An 18,888-nucleotide genomic window follows, 5' to 3' on the forward strand; every position below is an offset into this window, starting at 1 on the left:
GTGGTTACACGGCATTGGCTTCTATTCCAAGATGGCGGCTCCAAAAGGAACTCTAGAGGTAATTTTCACATCTTCTTGATTTATGATTACTGTCTGCCATTGCATTACACAGTGTTCTTGTGGGGAATAATATCTTTAGTTAATATTTGGTTCAGTTGATTTTTGATTGTATTTTTTGATTCCCTTCCAAAATGTTACCGGCGAAATTTGGAAGAGGAAGTTAAAAAATTTGAAAGCATTTGATAGCTTGAATCGTTCTTATTTGTTCGCTTGTGCTTCTATTTCAAACAATTTAGTGATAGTAGGTTTATTGTGCTAAAAGAATATCTTAAATCAACTCGTTCTTTTATGCTGAGATGCAACGACGTCGAAAAGCTCAAAACCATTGTTATAAAAATCAAAAAAAAAAAAATGAATGAATGAATGAATGGATGGATGGATGCAAAAGGCCTGATACAGTTGAATGACAGACTGGCGATTTTTTACTTTCGTGTTCTTTTATTGGGGAGATTTTTTCTTTGTGAAATTTTACTGTCGTTCTACGCTAACTGTGAACACTCGAGTTTATTTTATTTTATTTTTTATTTGTTTAAATATATTTTTATACTTTTTCTTTCTTTCATTTCATCTCCTTGAATACGGTAGTTTTTATAGACTTTCAATACATGTAACTCAAATTCTATTGTTTTTGATTCGTTATCTGATTGGTTGACAAACTTGAGTGTTATTGGTTAGAGTAGAATGACAGTAAATGGAAGTTTGAATGAGAGTATTACCACATAATATTATTGTTTACTTGAAAGTGTACCATCTAAACATGGAAATCTTGCCAGTTATATATACACCTCAGAATATGCATAATATTATCTTTCAAAGGTAAGATTATGCTAGTAAATTCCTCAAGGGAAGAGAGGAGAGATGATTTTTACTAGTTTTGGTAGAATTCTTTGCATAGAGTTCTGTGAAAGCTTTTTCTAAGCTAGGGTTTCAACCTTCTTATTTCCTTCACCATTTTGACATCTGAGACCCCCAACTACCCATAATGTGTGCATGGCCTATTCTTAAATATGCGCACACATTTCATCGATATCTATATGCTACCTTGTCACCTATTCCCACAATACACTGACTTTTCTCTGGAGCCCTGTTAACCTATAATTCTTAAACTTGAGGGCTAAAACTAGTCATAGTAGGCATTTGAGGTTATTTGTCATCATTGTAAATACTTCATTTTACAATTACTTTCAGTGACTACTAATAATACTTCCAAGTCAAGGTTGGAGTTTCAGCGCATATCAAAACTCTACTTTTTATCAATATGCATGACAAATCCAACTTTGGCTTCATACTATTATTGGTATTAAATGGAATATTGAAACACTAATTACTGTGAGAAAAGAAATTCTCAATAACTTTTCTATAAACCGTGAGTAGGACAATGATGTTTTACACATCATGTTTTACTACCCCAGAATTTTTTTTTAATATTTAATAATGTCTCCTATTCATCTATATATTTAATGGTGCAAATAAAGTCTGTCCGTCTGTCTGTCCTATGACATCACAATCATTAGCATATTGTAAGAATAAACCTTTATATCTCCAAGACACTCAAATCACATAAAAATATTTTACCAATCAAATAGTCACCTTTTTTAGAATCAATACTGGAAATATTGAGTTAGGGGTGAGAGGCACTTTAAACCAACAAAAAAATGAAATGAAATTTCTTAATATAGAAATGAAAAGTCAAAACAAGATAATATTATGTACAGTGTCTGTTCTAGTTCCCTAGTCATCTTATTATTTGCTAATAATGCTTCATTTCATGAGATAAGACTTTTTAAAAGGCTTTTCCTTGTTACACAGAACCAAAAACTTATTACAAATCCTATTTATTTATATAAATAAGTTGTGTGGTGCTTTAATTTTGATAACTACTTTTACTAAGTTTACTTTGTAAATCAGTATGATGAATAAAAAATGACCTATTTTAGATTAATATTTGCTTTTTTTTTGTAATGCAAAGTGATTTAGTTCATAGCTACCACTTACAAAATGCATTTGAGTGGGCTCAACCAGTTTATTTTTCAAGTAGGTCTGTGAAAAAAGGACATTATACTCAGAACCACATGTGGTATGAAATAGCCAAAGACATTAATGGAAGGTTTTCATACCTTAAAAAATCAAAAATCATAAAAATCTAGTTTTGAAAGCTGCAAATGTTAACTCCCTTTATCACTACTAGTAAATGCTGCTTTCAAATTGCTGCTATCATTTTTTTAAAATATATATTAACAAATTAAATTATTTTCATTATCGCTGACCAGATGGTTCAACAGCAAAAGAGAAAAAAGGAAAAGAGCTTTTGAATTTAAATGAATCTTATGAAGTAATAGATTAAGTAATAGTTTCGGATTTTTAGACATGAGCAGTCAAAACGACAAATAGAGAAAAAGAATTGTTTGTCTTTCATATAAAGTATAGATAACAGATTTTACTTTGGCAAACACTCTTTCGGGATAAAAAGTGCATCAAGTTTACGTATTTCCGCAGTGAATATAAACAATTAATTAGAGTTTTTACCAAAAGAGAATGGGACTTTTTGCACTACATTTTGATTGACAGCTGTTAAAGGCGATGAACCTGAAAACCGTTCAATGAAATAGGAGTTTTATGACATTTTATTCCGCTCCAATCTACAGTATCACAAAAAGTTATCAAAGGTTGTAAGGTCGAGCGAGTTTATTATTTTATCAAGATATTTAAACAGCGAAAAAATGTTCAACGATAGTAAGCGAAAGTTAGACATGGCTCTAGAGCTCGCCACTCGAGGAACAACCACGACAGTTATAGAGAGTACGTTGTTCTTTCTTTTGACAATGGCCAGCCTGCTTGGAAATACTTTGATTCTACTTGCTGCTTACAGAAAGCCACGACTTCGCCAATCGTTCTATATCTACATTAATTCTCTTGCAGTTAGCGACATCATTATGGCTGTTGTAGCTATGCCTCTAGGTTGTCAGAGTGCAATGAAAGGTAAATGGGATTTAGGATTCCTTCCTTGCCAGATTCAAGGGTTTGTAGTTGCTTGTTGTGGGTTTGAATCCGTGGTTCTCATGTGCCTAATTGCTGTGAGCAGATACTTCAAGATGATTCATTCCTCAATGTACGCCAAGATCTTCACTCCAAAATTTTTCCATCTTTCCAATGCCTGTTCATGGTTTCTGATAGTTACCGCTCTTTTGCTGAACTCTATGTTCGTCGACTTCGCCTTCAACCCTGGTCTTATCCTCTGCTCTCTAAATTTCGACGAACTTCCCTTTATCCTAGCCTACTGGGTTACATTTTATTCCTTAAACTATTCAATCATATATTTTTGCTATTTCAAGATATGGCGTTTCGTCCGGAGCCACAACACTGAAATGGCGAACTCTCAAGTCAGGGCAGATGAAGTCAACATTTCCCGTATTCTATTCCTTGTAGTTTTGGCGTTTTCTTTTTCTGTGAGCCCGTTGTTTACTTGTGGAATCGTTGATGCTATCTCAGGGCTGTACTCTCTTCCTCGTCCAGTCTATGTAGTTTCCGTGTTGTTTTATGGTTTGAGTTGCTGCATCAACCCTGTCATTTACGGCGCCATGAATCAAGTGTTTAGACAGGAATTTAAAAATATTTTCTACGGTTTCAGTTGGAGAAAAAAAACATTCTCTACCAAAGTTTTTACACTGCAACATAGTTAATAGAGGAGACTGTTCACGGCTGCAGTCTCAGTTGAACAAACTTTCGCAAGAGCGTAAAGCTAAATGAGCTGAGCTACAGTACATTAGCGTTAGATCAATATTACTCTCACTTTCACCATTATCATCTGTCTACATTCATCATCATCACCATCATGATCAACATCATCACCATCATCATCGGCATCATCATCATCGGCATCATCACCATCATCATCACCACCATCATCATCATCATTACCATCATCATCATTACCATCATCAACATCATCACCATCATCATCATCATCATCATCATTACCATCATCACCATGCATCATCAACATCATCACCATCATCATCATCATCATTACCATAAGCATCATCATCATCATTACCATCATCATCACCATCATCATCATCATCACCATCAACATCGTCATGTAAGAAAGTTTGGTAATAAAAAGTTGAAATAAACCTTGAATAGACTTGCCTGAATTGTTTTTACTAACGTTTTATTACTCTGGTAGTGATCTCAGTTGATTTGAACGATCTTTATATTCTACTGAGGATTTTGTTACTTTCGTAGTTATATAGAAAAACCGGTGCAAAATATATTATTCATTTTGGAAATTTAATCAGTAAAAATAGTTATCCGTTTCTCTCAAGATTTAGGCTCATTTGTAGAAGAACGGCGACGTTTTGACTGCAAGCTGCTAGTCTTCATCAGGCGATGGTGTAGACCGGATGGCGTGTCTGTTATATATACCACCAAGAGAGCATAAATAAATATAAGACTAAAAGCTTACAGTCGAACATCGCGGTCTTCTCTACAAATAACCCCCAACCGTGAGGCAAACGATAATTTACTATAAAGCGTTTTTACTTATGACGTCCAATCCTTGTTGGCTACGGCTTAAAAGTTTCAGGTTTATATTAGTGGTATTAACATTGCTCATTCAAGTCTTCTTTACTTTTATATTATTTCCAGGTTCTTCAAATACTGTCCATCGTTTTATCTAGTTTCGTTCTTGGTATTAATGGCGAATCCAAGCACGTTAGTGCTTCGTTGAATGCAAGATGGTCGTGGACGCCATTAGAGTTGGAAGCCAGGTACGCATGCGTGAGAATTGAACCACCAACGCCTTCTCTCTTTCCGTCAAAAGTTTAAATGAAACTCCTGCAAATTCATTAATAAAAACCACTTGATTAGAATTAAATAAAGTGCTGCTCCTAAATGTATTGACAAGATACTGACTTGATTTTGATAAGGGTCCACAGTAATTGGCATTAGGTGTTACGGTCTCCTTGCCTCAGAACATGTATCTATATTTGTATCATTTTCCCCCCTTCGTATTTTGATCTGAAGGCAAAGTTAGATAAATCAAAATAAGTTAAAAACGTTCTCAAATGGAATAATAAAATATGTCTTAAATATTTCTGCTTATCGTTCAGTCTTTCTATTTGCTTGTTTGTTTTTACAGTGAATTTTTAGCGCGAGAAAGCAACGAGAAGTTTTGGAAGTTTGTAGAATTTTCTAGAAATATTCATACAAAGAGTAGTGATTTAGGTAAGTAACACGAAGCGTTAGAAGTGCGTTTGTTTGCCGTTTAACACCTCTTTATTGAGTATTATCTTTTTCTTTTCACCAGAAATATATCAAAGTATAGTTAAAAATGCAGAACAATTGTTGAGTCCAGTAGGATTACAATTATTGAAGTTTTCCTTGTCTATACGAAGCTATTCTCCCAAAGTCGAACTTCATAATAAGGTAAGTCTTCATCATCACCATCATCATCATCATCACCATCATCATTATCATCACCACCATCATCATCATCACCATCATCATTATCATCATCACCATCATTATCATCGTCAGCATCATCATCACCATCATTATCATCGTCATCGTCACCATCATCATCACCATCATCATTATCATCATCGTCACCATCAGCATCGTCACCATCAACATCACCATTATCTCATCGTAATCAGTCATCGTCATCATCCGCCTTTCCGTTGCCATCTGCAGCAAATTGTCGCGTACCCTTTGTCATGGTTTTTACAGTATGATAATAGAGAAAACGAAGCAATAATCTTCGCTTAATGATAACATTTCTGATAAAGTTTTCCGTTTGTTCACAGGTAGCCCGTGAGGTACCAGATATTTCTGAGTGTAGTTCATTTGTTCAAATTGGTTCAAAAGTAACCTGTAAATTGCAAGAAGTTGTACAATTGATAGAATCTTCTAATGAAGTGTAAGTATGGTATTGCTTGCTTGCTATCTACCTACTTCCTTCCTTCCCTGCTCCAATCCCTTTTCGCACTCTTCCTTTTTCCCTCTCTTCCTCTTTCCTTTCCTTTCTTCCTTCCATCCTAATCTATTTATATATTTTTTCCAGATCACCAGTCCAGTTATACGACTTCGATCATCATTACCCAGAATCCAACGAGAACCCAGTCATTGTTATTCTTTCCGGTCATATTGGTACCGCTGAGTTCAACTCATTCCACGATGACCTATCACGCATGGCAGCCCAGGGGAAAGTGCACTATGTATTACGTCATTATGTTAAGGTATTCTTTTTACTTTAATGCAATGAATATAGTTTATCCAGAATAATCGGTTTTGTTTTTCTCTTGGAAGAAACCAAAAGAAATGCGCCAGTTTGGTTAAATGTAAGCGGTTTTATTTATTTATTTATTTATTTATTTATTTATTTATTTATTTATTTATTTATTTATTTATTTTTGTTCGGCATTACAGAACCCTCGTAATTCCAAAGTACGCTTATCAGGATACGGTGTAGAACTCGCAGTCAAAAAGACAGAATACAAAGCTGTAGACGACACCAAAGTCAATGAAGATGGCTCAGACACGCTGGGAAAGGAGAAGGAAGGAGACGATGAAGTGGAAGGTTTTCTTTTTACGAAGTTAAGGAAGCTTTACCCACATCTAAATGAACAACTGGATCAATTCAGGTCCCACTTGAAAGAAAGCTCACGTGAAATGGCTCCTCTAAAAGTCTGGCAGCTTCAGGACCTAAGTTTTCAAGCTGCTCAGAGAGTAGTCTCGTCAGACCCTAAAAGTGCCCTCCAGGTCTTGAGGGACCTCAGCCAGAACGTCCCTAAGTTATCAAGGTCCCTCGTACGAACAAAAGTGAAGAAAGAACTAAGGGAAGAGGTTCTGAACAATCAAAAGACGTTCAGTAAAATTGGAATCGAAGCTGGTGACAGTGCTCTGTTTATAAATGGTCGCTTGATAGATATTGAGGACATGAACCCTTTCGAAGTACTGGACCTCCTTCGTGAAGAAGGTCGTGTGTTGGACAAACTATCTACGTTAGGGATCTCAGGCGAGGCATTATCCAAACTCGCTACTCTGTCAGTATCAGACGACCTTGATTCATATGTTTTAGACACGCGTGACGACTCTGTCGTGTTCGTGAATGATCTTGAAAATGATCGAGAGTATTCGGGGTGGCCCTCTCATATTCAGGAGCTTCTGAGACCGACTTTCCCAGGAATGATGCGCTACATCGCCAAGAACATTTTCCACGTAATATTTTTTATTGACCCCGTGAATTCTTTGAGTGTTGAGTTGTTGAAGAGTGCAGAGGAGTTTCTTCTTGCGTCCATGCCCATCAGGTGAGAAACATGACGAAACGGTAAGAATTGATAGTGAAGATCAACCCTCCCCTCGACCACACTACACCCCCTAAAAAAACGACACATACCTAAGTAGCCGCCATGTTGGATGACATGAACGCTATGTTGAATAAAATAACAAAGAAACGAAAAATCTTTTTTTAAATCTTATGAGAATAAACATGGCTGCCGTGTGCTAAAGGTACATGGAGGCCATGCAAACCAATTTAAAGAATATTAGATTGTTATCAAACTCTTCGCCACAAACTATAAAATTCACTTGCACAAAATGCACTCTTTTCTCTGATCATCAGGATAGGTATCGTGATGGTAGCTGACGGCAATCCAGGGATCGATGCTCGGAAAAGCAACGCCGCTGTTGCCATAGCACGTGCGTTCTACTTCTTGAAAAACGAAAAAGACCCTCGGCAAGCAATCCAGTGGATTATTAAGGTAGAAGAGACCTCTTTTCGTCTTCGTAAAATACCGCTGTGTCGCTTGATTGCAGACTACTGTAAGGGCTAGCCTCATTTCAGTGTTGAGATATTTTTTGAAATCAGTGTTGAAATACCAACACATGAATATTGTGCACAAAAGTTTGGCTACCCCTGAGCAACAGATAATTATAAACTAAACCTTAACCCTATGTATCGTCCCTCATTTTATTTTTGTCATAATCTCAGGCCTACAACAAAGCACCCCTAGACGACGACGAAGCGCTTGTCAGAGCTGTGTACGACATTCTGGTGTCTTTAGTTGGCACTGACGACGCTAACGATGTTCTTGGACCAGACTCGGAGTACGATGAAGGGCGAAAAGAATGGAAGAGATTCTTTGATCGTACTGGTTTGCAGAAACTACCTAAGGTTGTTGTGAATGGTGTTCCTATGAAGGAAGAGGATCTGCTGATTGTAGAGGATAGTGTTATTCGACAGGTTCTTATGCAGACTGGTTCGCTTCAGCAGGCGGTCTTCATGGTTAGTCGTGCATGTTTTTTAAATATCGTATTTGTTAAAAGCTTAGCAACGTTTGTTTGTTGTTATTGTTATTGTTGTTGTTGGTGGCGGTAGTTGTGGTTGTTGCTGTTGGTGGCGGTAGTTGTGGTTGTTGTTGTTGGTGGCGGTAGTTGTGGTTGTTGTTGTTGGTGGCGGTAGTTGTGGTTGTTGTTGTTGGTGGCGGTAGTTGTTGTTGTTGTTGTTGTTGGTGGCGGTAGTTGTGGTTGTTGTTGTTGGTGGCGGTAGTTGTTGTTGTTGTTGTTGGTGTCGTTAGTTGTTGTTGTTGTTGTTGGTGGCGGTAGTTGTGGTTGTTGTTGTTGGTGGCGGTAGTTGTGGTTGTTGTTGTTGGTGGCGGTAGTTGTGGTTGTTGTTATTGGTGGCGGTAGTTGTTGTTGTTGTTGATTGTTACTTTGCTGATTGTTATTGTTGCTGCTGTTGTTGTTGTCTGCCGTTTTGGTTCTTGATATTGATGATGTTTACTGCTTTTGTCGCTGTTACTGCTGTTTTTAGTGTAGATGTTTGCCTTAAATTGATGCTGCATGTTATAGTGATGGTGATGGTATATCTTTATTTCCCATCCAGGGTCAACTTCATCAATATTCCAACATCTACGACCACGTGATGTCCAAGCCTAACGTCGTCAAGCGAATGAATCAAGTGATTCAGTCCCACGACCTCAGCGTGGTGGACCTGACAGGGCCCAAAGAAGCCGTGAAAATCAACCTGGATGATTTTGATAGCTTCAACAAGCTGGACACAAGCCAGATGGTCAGTGGAATAGAGACAAACATGAACTACTTCACCAAGACGGACGACGAAATGAGCCTCAAACCTATCACTGCCTGGGTGGTTATGGATGTAGCCAGTGCGCATGGGCGAAAGCTTCTTCAAGGTGCATTACAGCAAATGGTAAGTCACGTGATTGGTCTCAGGTCACATGATCTATCAGCTCACCAATAGATCTCTTTCGCGGTTGTGTTTGTGTTTTTGAAACTTTTAAGTAGCTCTGTATGTTATATTGTTTACCTTACTGTCATCAGTGTACCACCGTTGCTTATAAATTGCCAGCCAATTGACCAGCTCTCAGACAGAGGCCTGGTTACTTTGCAATATGGCTGCCACATCATGCAAAGAATTGGCCATTTTTATACTTGCTTCCCTTTTCCCTTTGCATGAAAATTTATTCATTCCTATTTTTACGGCAGAAATCTTCTTCCGACATTCGTATCGGAATCCTTCACAACCCAAGTGTAAAGCTGGTTGCTGAGCCCGGCAAGAAACTGTACCTAACTAGGGCGGTTCAAGCCGTTTTACAATCCAAGGATCACGTGACACCTGCTATGGTTGACTTTATGGAAAGACTGCTGAACAGTGGGAATGACTTCGAGAAGCTTGACAAAGATTTTGAGGCAATTCTACAGTTCATCAAGGATTCCAAGGTATATTGAAGTTATTCCTATTTTCTTTCTTCTTTAAATTCGTATTCCCTCGTGAGAATAGTAAGACAGTTGGTGCTAATTAACTGAACAAAAGAAAGTGTTCAAGGGAGTCTGGTAGTAGAGGTCAATGACACGACCTCCTAGACAACTAGATATGATGCAAGAGGTTCTTTACTTCCGTCAAGCAAATTTCCAGTGGTGTGAGTTAATATTTTTTATTCACGGAAGCCAAAACACACACACTGCATGGACTGTGTTGGTCGCGTAATTACCAATTCGGGGTTTTTCAAAGACGTGTCTCGCTTTTTTCCAGGATTTGAAACACCTGAAAATAGAAGAAATCTTGAAGGACGAAAAATCGTCCCTAGGAAGAATTAAGTCTCATCAAAAATTCTGCAAATCAGTGCTTGGATTAAAACTAGGAGAGACTGCAGTCATCGCTAATGGAAGGGTAAGCACAAGATATGTCTGTCTGTTGCCGTCTTTTTTTTCAGTACTAAACTCGATTAATCCTCTTAGGTACTGGGTCCACTGAAAGAGAGCGAGGTGTTTATCAAAGAAGACTTCCAGTTACTAGAAGACTTTGACATGAATTCATACGGCAAACAAGTCAAGGATATCGTGGATAATATGGCGTTTAAAGATTTGTCACCAGATGATGATACAAGTGAATACAGGTAAGAACGTGATAATGATGATGATGGTGGTGGTGATGAGATGATGATGATGATGATAATACAAGTGATTACAGGTTAGATACGTGATGATGATGATATTGATGATGATGTTGATGATGATGTTGGTGATGATAATTAAGATAAAAGGATAAACGATCACGTGTTTTACATGTTTGACAGAAGTAACGCCATCATGAAGATTTCTTCCATACTGAGTGCTCGTGAGAAGAAATCAAGAATCGAGATTCCTGTTTCAGAAGTCGAGCACAGTGCTGTTCACATCAAGAGCGAGGCTGAAGCCAGTATGAATGTGGCGTTGATTCTCGATCCTCTCACGAAGGTTGCACAGAAGGTGGCCCCTTTTCTTATGGTAGGTGACTTTTGTCTGGAAAACGTATAATATACATCTATGACTCCCCTTAAGGGGCTCTTCTGTGAGGTTCCCTCCACACGCATTACCACTACATTCTATATTTACAACATACAACACTCAACTCACATGTTGATTTTATGGAGGGAGGAAAACCAGAGAACCTGGAGAAAAGCCCTCTTGGCAAGGGAGAGAACGGCACACCAAAGAAACCCCAGCTCACATGTTTTTCAGTCGAGAATCGAACCCAGGCGTCGAAACAGCGCATGCCCAGTGTCGAACGCAGACTCCTCCAGCGCCGCGCCTTCCTGCTTTGTCGTCAGCGCTTGGTAAGACTGTCTATCTGGCACCAGCCCGCTGACCAAAGAGCCGGAAGGCTCTAGACTCAAGTTTGATGCATGTCACGCTATTTTCTTTTTCTTGGTGTTGGAAACAAGCTTGTTTTTCTTCGCAGGTTTTACAAAACGTTACCAACCTAAACATCAACATCTACATGAACTGTAGAGAGAAACTGTCTGAATTCCCGCTTAATCGCTTCTATCGATATGTCCTTGAACCTCACCTGACATTTGACACCAATGGGAACCTAGAGCCAGGCCCTTACGGACTTTTTACGGACTTGCCCCAAACCCCTCTCCTCACCATGGCAATGGATACACCGTTGGGATGGATGGTGGAAGCAGTGTGGACTCCTCACGATTTGGACAACATTTACTTGGAAGAGGTAAGGAACTTTCTTCAGCTTTGTGTAAAGTGTGCTGAGACATAATGAAAACCCCTTATTTATTATTCATATTTCACAGGTTAGCAAAGGCGTTAGTGCTGACTTTGAGCTGGAATACATTTTTATTGAAGGTATGAAATCCAGTCTCTATAGTATAATGATTCTCTCTAATCGACATCCTCCACTGCTAACTTGGTTCGCTTGTCACACAAAGGTTTCAGTACGAGGCTCAATTTAATTTATCCTTTTCTCCTGCAAAAATCACGGAGTATTGTGCACGAAGTCAAGCATGTCACAAATCACTGAGCATTATGCACGAAGCCTCACATTGAAACCTTTGTCTTTGACAAACGAAAGACATCTCGGAAGTGAGCTCTAGAGTTTAACAAATGTCAACATTATAAGGGACCTATATACTTATTGTTGTCCTCAGGCCATTGCTCAGATTATCTGTCTGGTCAACCTCCTCGTGGTTTACAGTTTACTCTGGGGACCAAAGCCAAGCCAGACATGTTTGATACAATAGTCATGGCAAACTTGGTAAGTCAAACTGCACCCTGCATCTGTTGTTGGTGTGCGAAGATAAAGAACAAAAGACATGGCCGCCATGTTGGTTGACATAACAAAAGAAATCAAGACTTTTTTTCAAGTCTACCAACATGGCGGCTGTGACATCACATGAAAATCTTGCTAAATCATTATATATGTATTTTGATAAAGGCGTATTCGTCTAAGCATCGTGATTGGATAATGCGCATTTTCGTGCTCTCTGATTGGTTAAGAACAGGGGCGATTTGATCTTCAAGATTCTCCAGATATCCGTCCCAAACTTTTTTCTTTATTTCTTCTTTCGTTGCAGGGTTACTTTCAACTCAAGGCTTACCCGGGTTCTTGGGTACTGCGCGTGCGCGAAGGAAGGTCTGCTGACATCTACGACATTGACAGGTATAAGGAACCTTTAGTAATGGTATGCACGTTTAGCCGCTCGTAAGCGCGGGATAGCTGACTTTAGATCTAAAGAACGGAAAAGTTTCACTTCCTTATTTAATCATGGAAATGTTAGGTTTGTCGAGTTTGTCTACTTACGAAAAAGAGCGGGACTTCCGGAAAGAATTGACTTCCGGTTAAAGGTAGCCGCGCGGCTGCCTTCTAAAAAGAGCGGGAAAACCTACCAGCAAAAATGGCGCAAACATTTGTTTTTCTAACAACAAAATTTGTTTGATACCAAATGATAGTAATTGTTTGATACTAAATAATGGTATCTGGAGAAAATGTTTATAGAAGAAATGCTCTTTTCCTCTTATCTTTTTATTTCAAACGTTTTTTTAATTCCAGTGTTAGTGGAGGAACTAAACAAGAAGGAACGAACAACTACACCATTTTTATTGACAGTTTTGTTGGCAAGCTAATGAAAGTCAAGGTTGGAATTTTCGCTTATTTGCGAATAATAAAAAATTAGACCTCTTTATCTTCGTTGTTTGTTAACCCATTTCAGACCATGTGATGCCACTCTTGGGAGTTGGTTCTTTCACAATATTTTTGTCATATTAAAAGAAAAATTCTCAGGGGAATGTCACGTGGTCTAAAACGAGCAATTTGCCGTTGCATACAAAGGTAAAGAAGTCTATTATGAGGCAATAAAATAAAATTTAGAGTGTTCATATCTGATTTTATTTTTGGTGGCAGGTGAAGAGAAAACCAGGAATGGAGGGAGTAGATCTTTTAGCCGATTCAGACGAAGAAAAAGGAGGAGGAGGAGGATTGTGGGATTCTTTATCAAGGTAAGAATACCAACCATCAGAATAGATTACATCGACAATATGGCGGCCATCTTGGATCGCAAGGCACCATGGGACATCCAGGGGGTAATTTCCTTCATATCGCCTGTTATTGTCAGAGCAAAATACGACACTGTATCGAGCACCTTTACCTATTAAAAAAGGAAACACACAAACCTCTATATTATCCATCAACTTTTCAGGTTTTTTTGTTTTGCCCTCCCCCCCCTGGACGTTTCATTATGCCTGTATCGTAAAAGTAATCCATTAAAATGAGATGAACCATCCTTGTTTTTGGGGGTAGCACTTAATAGCCTGTGGAGCCCTCATCCAACAGGACACACAAACATCGTTAGTTAATGTTACCTATCAACTCATAGTTCTCTTACCTTGATAAATTCCTTCGCTGTTTTGTCATAGCATGGTTGGTAGCGAGAAGAAAAAAGACAAAGTAGAAGATGAGAAAATCATCAATATCTTCTCTCTGGCTTCAGGTCATCTTTATGAACGATTTATGAGGTGAGTGAGCACTAGTTCTAGCAGTGATTGATTCACTTTACTTTTACAACCTGATTTACTCAATCTATACTTTTGGACAGGATAATGATGTTAAGTGTCCTTAAGCATACCAAAAGTAAAGTCAAGTTTTGGTTCCTCAAGAACTACTTATCGCCTACTTTTAAGGTAAGCGAAATATCAGAATGTTCTAGCATCCATCCATCCAGCCAGCCAGCCAGCCATCCATCCATCCATCCATCCATCCATCCATCCATCCATCCATCCATCCATCCATCCATCCATCCATCCATCCATCCATCCATCCATCCATCCATCCATCCATCCATCCATCCATCCATCCATCCATCCATCCATCCATCCATCCATCCATCCATCCATTTATCATTATGATCATTTGTTTGTATGTGCATTACTTCATGTATTCATTTTTATATTTTCATATTTTTCGCGTGCATTTATTTTCTCATTATTCATTTCGTTAATCCTTTTCCCCCCGCACAGGCGTTCCTTCCTCTCATGGCCAAGGAATATGGCTTCGAATACGAGTTAGTTCAATACCAGTGGCCACGATGGCTGCACGCCCAGACAGAAAAACAAAGAATTATATGGGGGTAAATATCTATTTTATCCCATTCACTCCCACCCATCCTTTTTTTCATATTTACCTAATTTTTTCTATCTTCGAGTTATGTACTTTTTCTTTCTTTTCTTTTCTTTTTCCTATTTTCTTCCCATTCTATCCATTTTCTCCCATTCTATCCATTTTCTTCCCATTCTATCCATTTTCTCCCATTCTATATTTGTTTATTTTTCGCTTTTTTCTTTTCTAAGTTATGACATCTTTTTTCCTCATTTGCTCCCATTCATGACATTTTCTATTCATTTCTTTCCTCACGTCGTAATATGCTCTTCATGTCTTCTTTCCATTTTTCCCATCCACTTCCACTCTTCCATTTTTTTCCAATTCTTTCTTTTTTCCAGGTATAAGATCCTCTTCCTTGATGTGCTTTTCCCTCTCCACGTCAAGAGGATTCTTTTCGTCGATGCTGATCTGGTAAGAAAAATTATTTTGTACTCACGACAGAATCATGGCCTCGCCTCTTTGGGAAAAAAACATCTTTGCATTCATAGTAAATTTCGTATAGATATGAATAAAAGTGGCTGTAGGGACGTGCCGTTTCGTCACCGTGGTCGAGCTGTGTCTTGAACAGTAATCTCAAAGCTGTAATCGATTGGTTGAATGATATCAATAACCGCATCGCGATCCATGACTTCACACAATCATACGCAGTCTACTCTAAAATCGATTTCAGTTTGCAAAATGAGAATTTTTAAAAAAATCGTTGAAGCTAATGCCCTGCATTTAACCGATCTCTCTCTATTTTTCGCCTTATTTTTATTTGCTGATCATTTTTTTTCTTTTTTTCTTTTGCAGATTGTTCGTGCTGATTTACAGGAACTAATGGACATGGACCTTGAGGGATCTCCATATGCTTATACTCCTTTCTGTGATAGCAGAACTGAGATGGAGGGTTTCAGGTGAGAACGCGCATAACCAAGAGAGCATGATTCCAACACACTAGATTTCGTATAAGTATAAGATCTTTGTATTCTTCCCTGAATAACCTGGTTTATTTCTGTTTGTATGATGTACAGGTTTTGGAAGCAGGGCTACTGGAGAAGTCATCTTGGGTACAGATCGTACCACATCAGGTATTGCCATTCGTTCTCGGTAACTTGAGAGAAGCCATGATCCAATGAACATGTTTAGTGATTATGGTTATGATGATGATCAAGGTGGTGATGACGTTCGTGATGCTATTGCTGCTAGTTATGATGATGATGATGATGATGATGATGATAATGATGATGGTGATGTTGATGATGATGATGTTGATGACGATGATGAAATGATAATGATGGTGATGATGTTGTTGATGATGATGATGTTGATAATAATGATGATGATAATGATGATGGTGATCATGATAATGAAGGTAATCATGATAATATTGATGACAATAACGATGATGATGATGATGGTGAGATGATGACGCTGAAGCTGGTGGTGCATGGTGATATATGTCATATATGATGATGACGTATCCTGATACGATGCTGAACGAAATTGCTAGCTAGTCATATATTCCTACCACACTTGCAACATGAGTGATTTTCTATTCGTATTTTCAGTGCACTGTACGCTATTGATTTGAAGAGATTCAGGCGAATGGCTGCCGGTGATCGTCTTCGTGGACAGTACCAGGTTAGAGAGATGTGATGTATTAGCTTGACACAGCTGAAGCGAATGAGAGAATAAACATTGTCGTGTTCACTTTGGGGGACGTGTCTATTCACTTACCTTTTGATTGCTTTTATTTTCACAGGGATTAAGTCAAGACCCTAACAGTCTTTCAAATCTTGACCAGGTTAGTATTACAAAATATTAATAGCTATTAATAGTTATTACTTTTGGAAACGCCATTGGCCCTTGTGGATGGGAACTGACGGGGGAAGTAGAGAGACGAAGATACGGTACAGAACTGACGTAATCGTAGTAGTGCTTTACCTTGGCATTTCGATTGGATGAGCAATGATTTTGTGTGCTGTGATTGGTTGACAGATTATCATCAATTTCGTACCGTGATCGTGCCGTTTCACATTCATACGAAATTATCTATTAACCTCGTTCCCAGGGACCTCCCACGAGAAGGAGCGAGTGCCGTGTTAGGTTGGTTATCTCGATTAAATCTAATAAGTATTTTTAACTTTCTTGCACACAGGATCTCCCTAATAACATGATTCACCAGGTGCCAATCAAATCCTTGCCTCAGGAATGGCTATGGTGCGAGACATGGTGCAGTGATGAGTCACTCAAAACAGCCAAAACTATTGACTTGGTAAGAAATGAAAAGAACGATGCCACAGGGTTTGAAATTATTGTGTTGTGTTTTATGTACGAGGAAAACAAAAATAACTGCGTAGAAGGTTTCGATCAGTGGTGATAAGGATGACGATGACAATGATGAAGATTATGCGATGAAAATGGTGCAGGATGATGATGATGATGCATTATGATGATGATGCATAATAATGCAGGATGATGATTGATAATGCAGGATGATGACCGATGATGCATGATGATGATGATGTAGGATGGTGATTGGTGATACATGATGATGATGATGCAGGATGATGATGATGCAGGATGATGATTGGTGATGCAGGATGATGATGCAGAATGATGACCGATGATGCAGGATGATGACCGATGATGCATGATGATGACCGATGATGCAGGATGATGACTGATGATGCAGGATGATGATTGATGATGCATGATGATGATGATGCAGGATGATGATGCATGATGATGATGATGCAGGATGATGACTGATGATGCAGGATGATGATTGATGATGCATGATGATGATGATGCAGGATGATGATTGATGATGCATGATGATGATGATGCAGGATGATGATTGATGATGCATGATGATGACTGATGATGCAGGATGATGACCGATGATGCATGATGATGATGATGCAGGATGATGATTGGTGATACATGAGGATTACAGTAGTTTTCTTTTATTGTGACATTTTTGTTTTCATGTAAAAAGGAATTGTATAGAAAGTCACCAAAAAGTATCTTAATTCAATTTCTTCACTCCTTCAGTGCAATAATCCACAAACCAAAGAGCCCAAACTAAAAAGCGCTGTCCGTATAGTGAAAGAATGGCCAGAATACGACGAAGAGATTCGACGACTGCAGAATAAACTAGCAGCAGAGTCCATGGACAAACCAACAGAACCAACAACAACAGCAGGATCTACCAAAACATCCAAAGAAGAACTCTAAACATCATTTCATTAGTATCATTTCTTACTTTATTTTCACTAAAGACTATGAAAAAAAGTGTTAAAAGTATGCGAAATGAACCATGGATGCGTAGCCCATTTGCATTTAATACTATTTAATGCTTTCTCTTCTATTCTTTACAAAAGCTACTTTTCCTAGCTTGTGTTCATTATCCAGCCACCACTCGTCTAGTCGACCGCATCCTGTGTTCATCGATCGCGGTCGATATTAGTCGACTGAGGTCGGTATTCATAGATTACAGTCGACATTCTTTTACCAATAATGTTTGTAAACTAAAGTCGGGGTTTGTTGGTCATGGTCGATATTCATCGACCATTGTTGGTATTTATCGACCACAATCAGTATCTGTTAACCCTCCTTCAATCGATCATGACCGGTATATATCGACCGTTGTTGGTATTTATCGACCACAATCAGTATCTGTTAACCCTCCTTCAATTGACCATGCCCGGTATACATCGATTAGGTTCTTCACACCATTATCGAAAATAAAAATTATTTATCTGCATTCGGTGTGACAATACAAATCCTTCACGTCTTATAACGATGTAATGAAGTGTTGTGAGGCTTTATCGCCTTATTAGTTATTTTATCTGGGTCTATTTGTAATAATAAATGAATGAAATAATAAAAATGCTCGATCAAATTCTCGCTTCCTTTGGATTTCCTTTTGTAAAATAAACAAATAATGAGACGAAAGAATGGATGAATGAAAGAATGAATGAGCGAATAAAACGGATGGTAAAATGAAATAATTGAATAAGAAATAAATTCATAATTTTTTTTTTTTTTTTAAATAAATTTATAATGAATTAATAAGTAAATAAATAGATAAATAAAAGAAAAAAATAAATGAAATAATTGAATAAGAAATAAATTCATAATTTTTTTTTTTTTTTTTTTTTTAAATAAATTCATAATGAATTAATAAGTAAATAAATAGATAAATAAAAGAAAAAATAAATGAAGGATAGGAAAGACGAATGAATCAGAAATAAACGGAAAGACCCCTCCCTGGGTTAACTTTGTGCGCAGCACCCCTCCCTAAAAAAATCCTGGATCCGCCCCTGCATAGACATTTTTTTTCCCAACTGCCCGTGAAACCAAAACTGGGCTGGATCAATAAACCC

At 38.1% G+C, this 18,888-nt stretch overlaps 2 protein-coding genes across 2 annotated transcripts; both read left to right on the forward strand.

Moving 5' to 3' along the window:
• Window positions 1-22: 22 nt before the first annotated feature.
• Window positions 23-18,404, forward strand: LOC116286819 (UDP-glucose:glycoprotein glucosyltransferase 1). Its single transcript, XM_031693405.2, has 30 exons — window positions 23-58; window positions 4,708-4,829; window positions 5,201-5,286; window positions 5,369-5,487; window positions 5,868-5,980; window positions 6,125-6,299; window positions 6,490-7,370; window positions 7,685-7,823; window positions 8,054-8,347; window positions 8,948-9,274; window positions 9,571-9,804; window positions 10,118-10,255; window positions 10,324-10,481; window positions 10,662-10,851; window positions 11,306-11,575; window positions 11,655-11,706; window positions 12,009-12,115; window positions 12,435-12,520; window positions 12,911-12,995; window positions 13,262-13,356; window positions 13,774-13,872; window positions 13,953-14,037; window positions 14,374-14,483; window positions 14,854-14,926; window positions 15,308-15,411; window positions 15,529-15,585; window positions 16,066-16,138; window positions 16,260-16,301; window positions 16,656-16,772; window positions 17,555-18,404. Exons 1-30 carry the CDS (start codon window positions 32-34, stop codon window positions 17,735-17,737), a joined length of 4,641 nt encoding a protein of 1,546 aa, XP_031549265.1. The 5' UTR covers window positions 23-31; the 3' UTR covers window positions 17,738-18,404.
• On the forward strand, window positions 2,740-3,740 carry LOC148913534 (melatonin receptor type 1A-like). The gene has a single exon (XM_089025772.1). The coding sequence runs from the start codon at window positions 2,781-2,783 to the stop codon at window positions 3,738-3,740; it is 960 nt and encodes a 319-aa protein (XP_088881898.1). The 5' UTR covers window positions 2,740-2,780.
• Window positions 18,405-18,888: the final 484 nt, after the last annotated feature.

Source organism: Actinia tenebrosa, unplaced genomic scaffold (genome assembly GCF_029948245.1).
Source record: "Actinia tenebrosa isolate PJP-AT-01 unplaced genomic scaffold, QUT_ActTen_1.0 PGA_scaffold0__85_contigs__length_37466705, whole genome shotgun sequence".
Lineage (NCBI taxonomy): Eukaryota > Metazoa > Cnidaria > Anthozoa > Actiniaria > Actiniidae > Actinia > Actinia tenebrosa.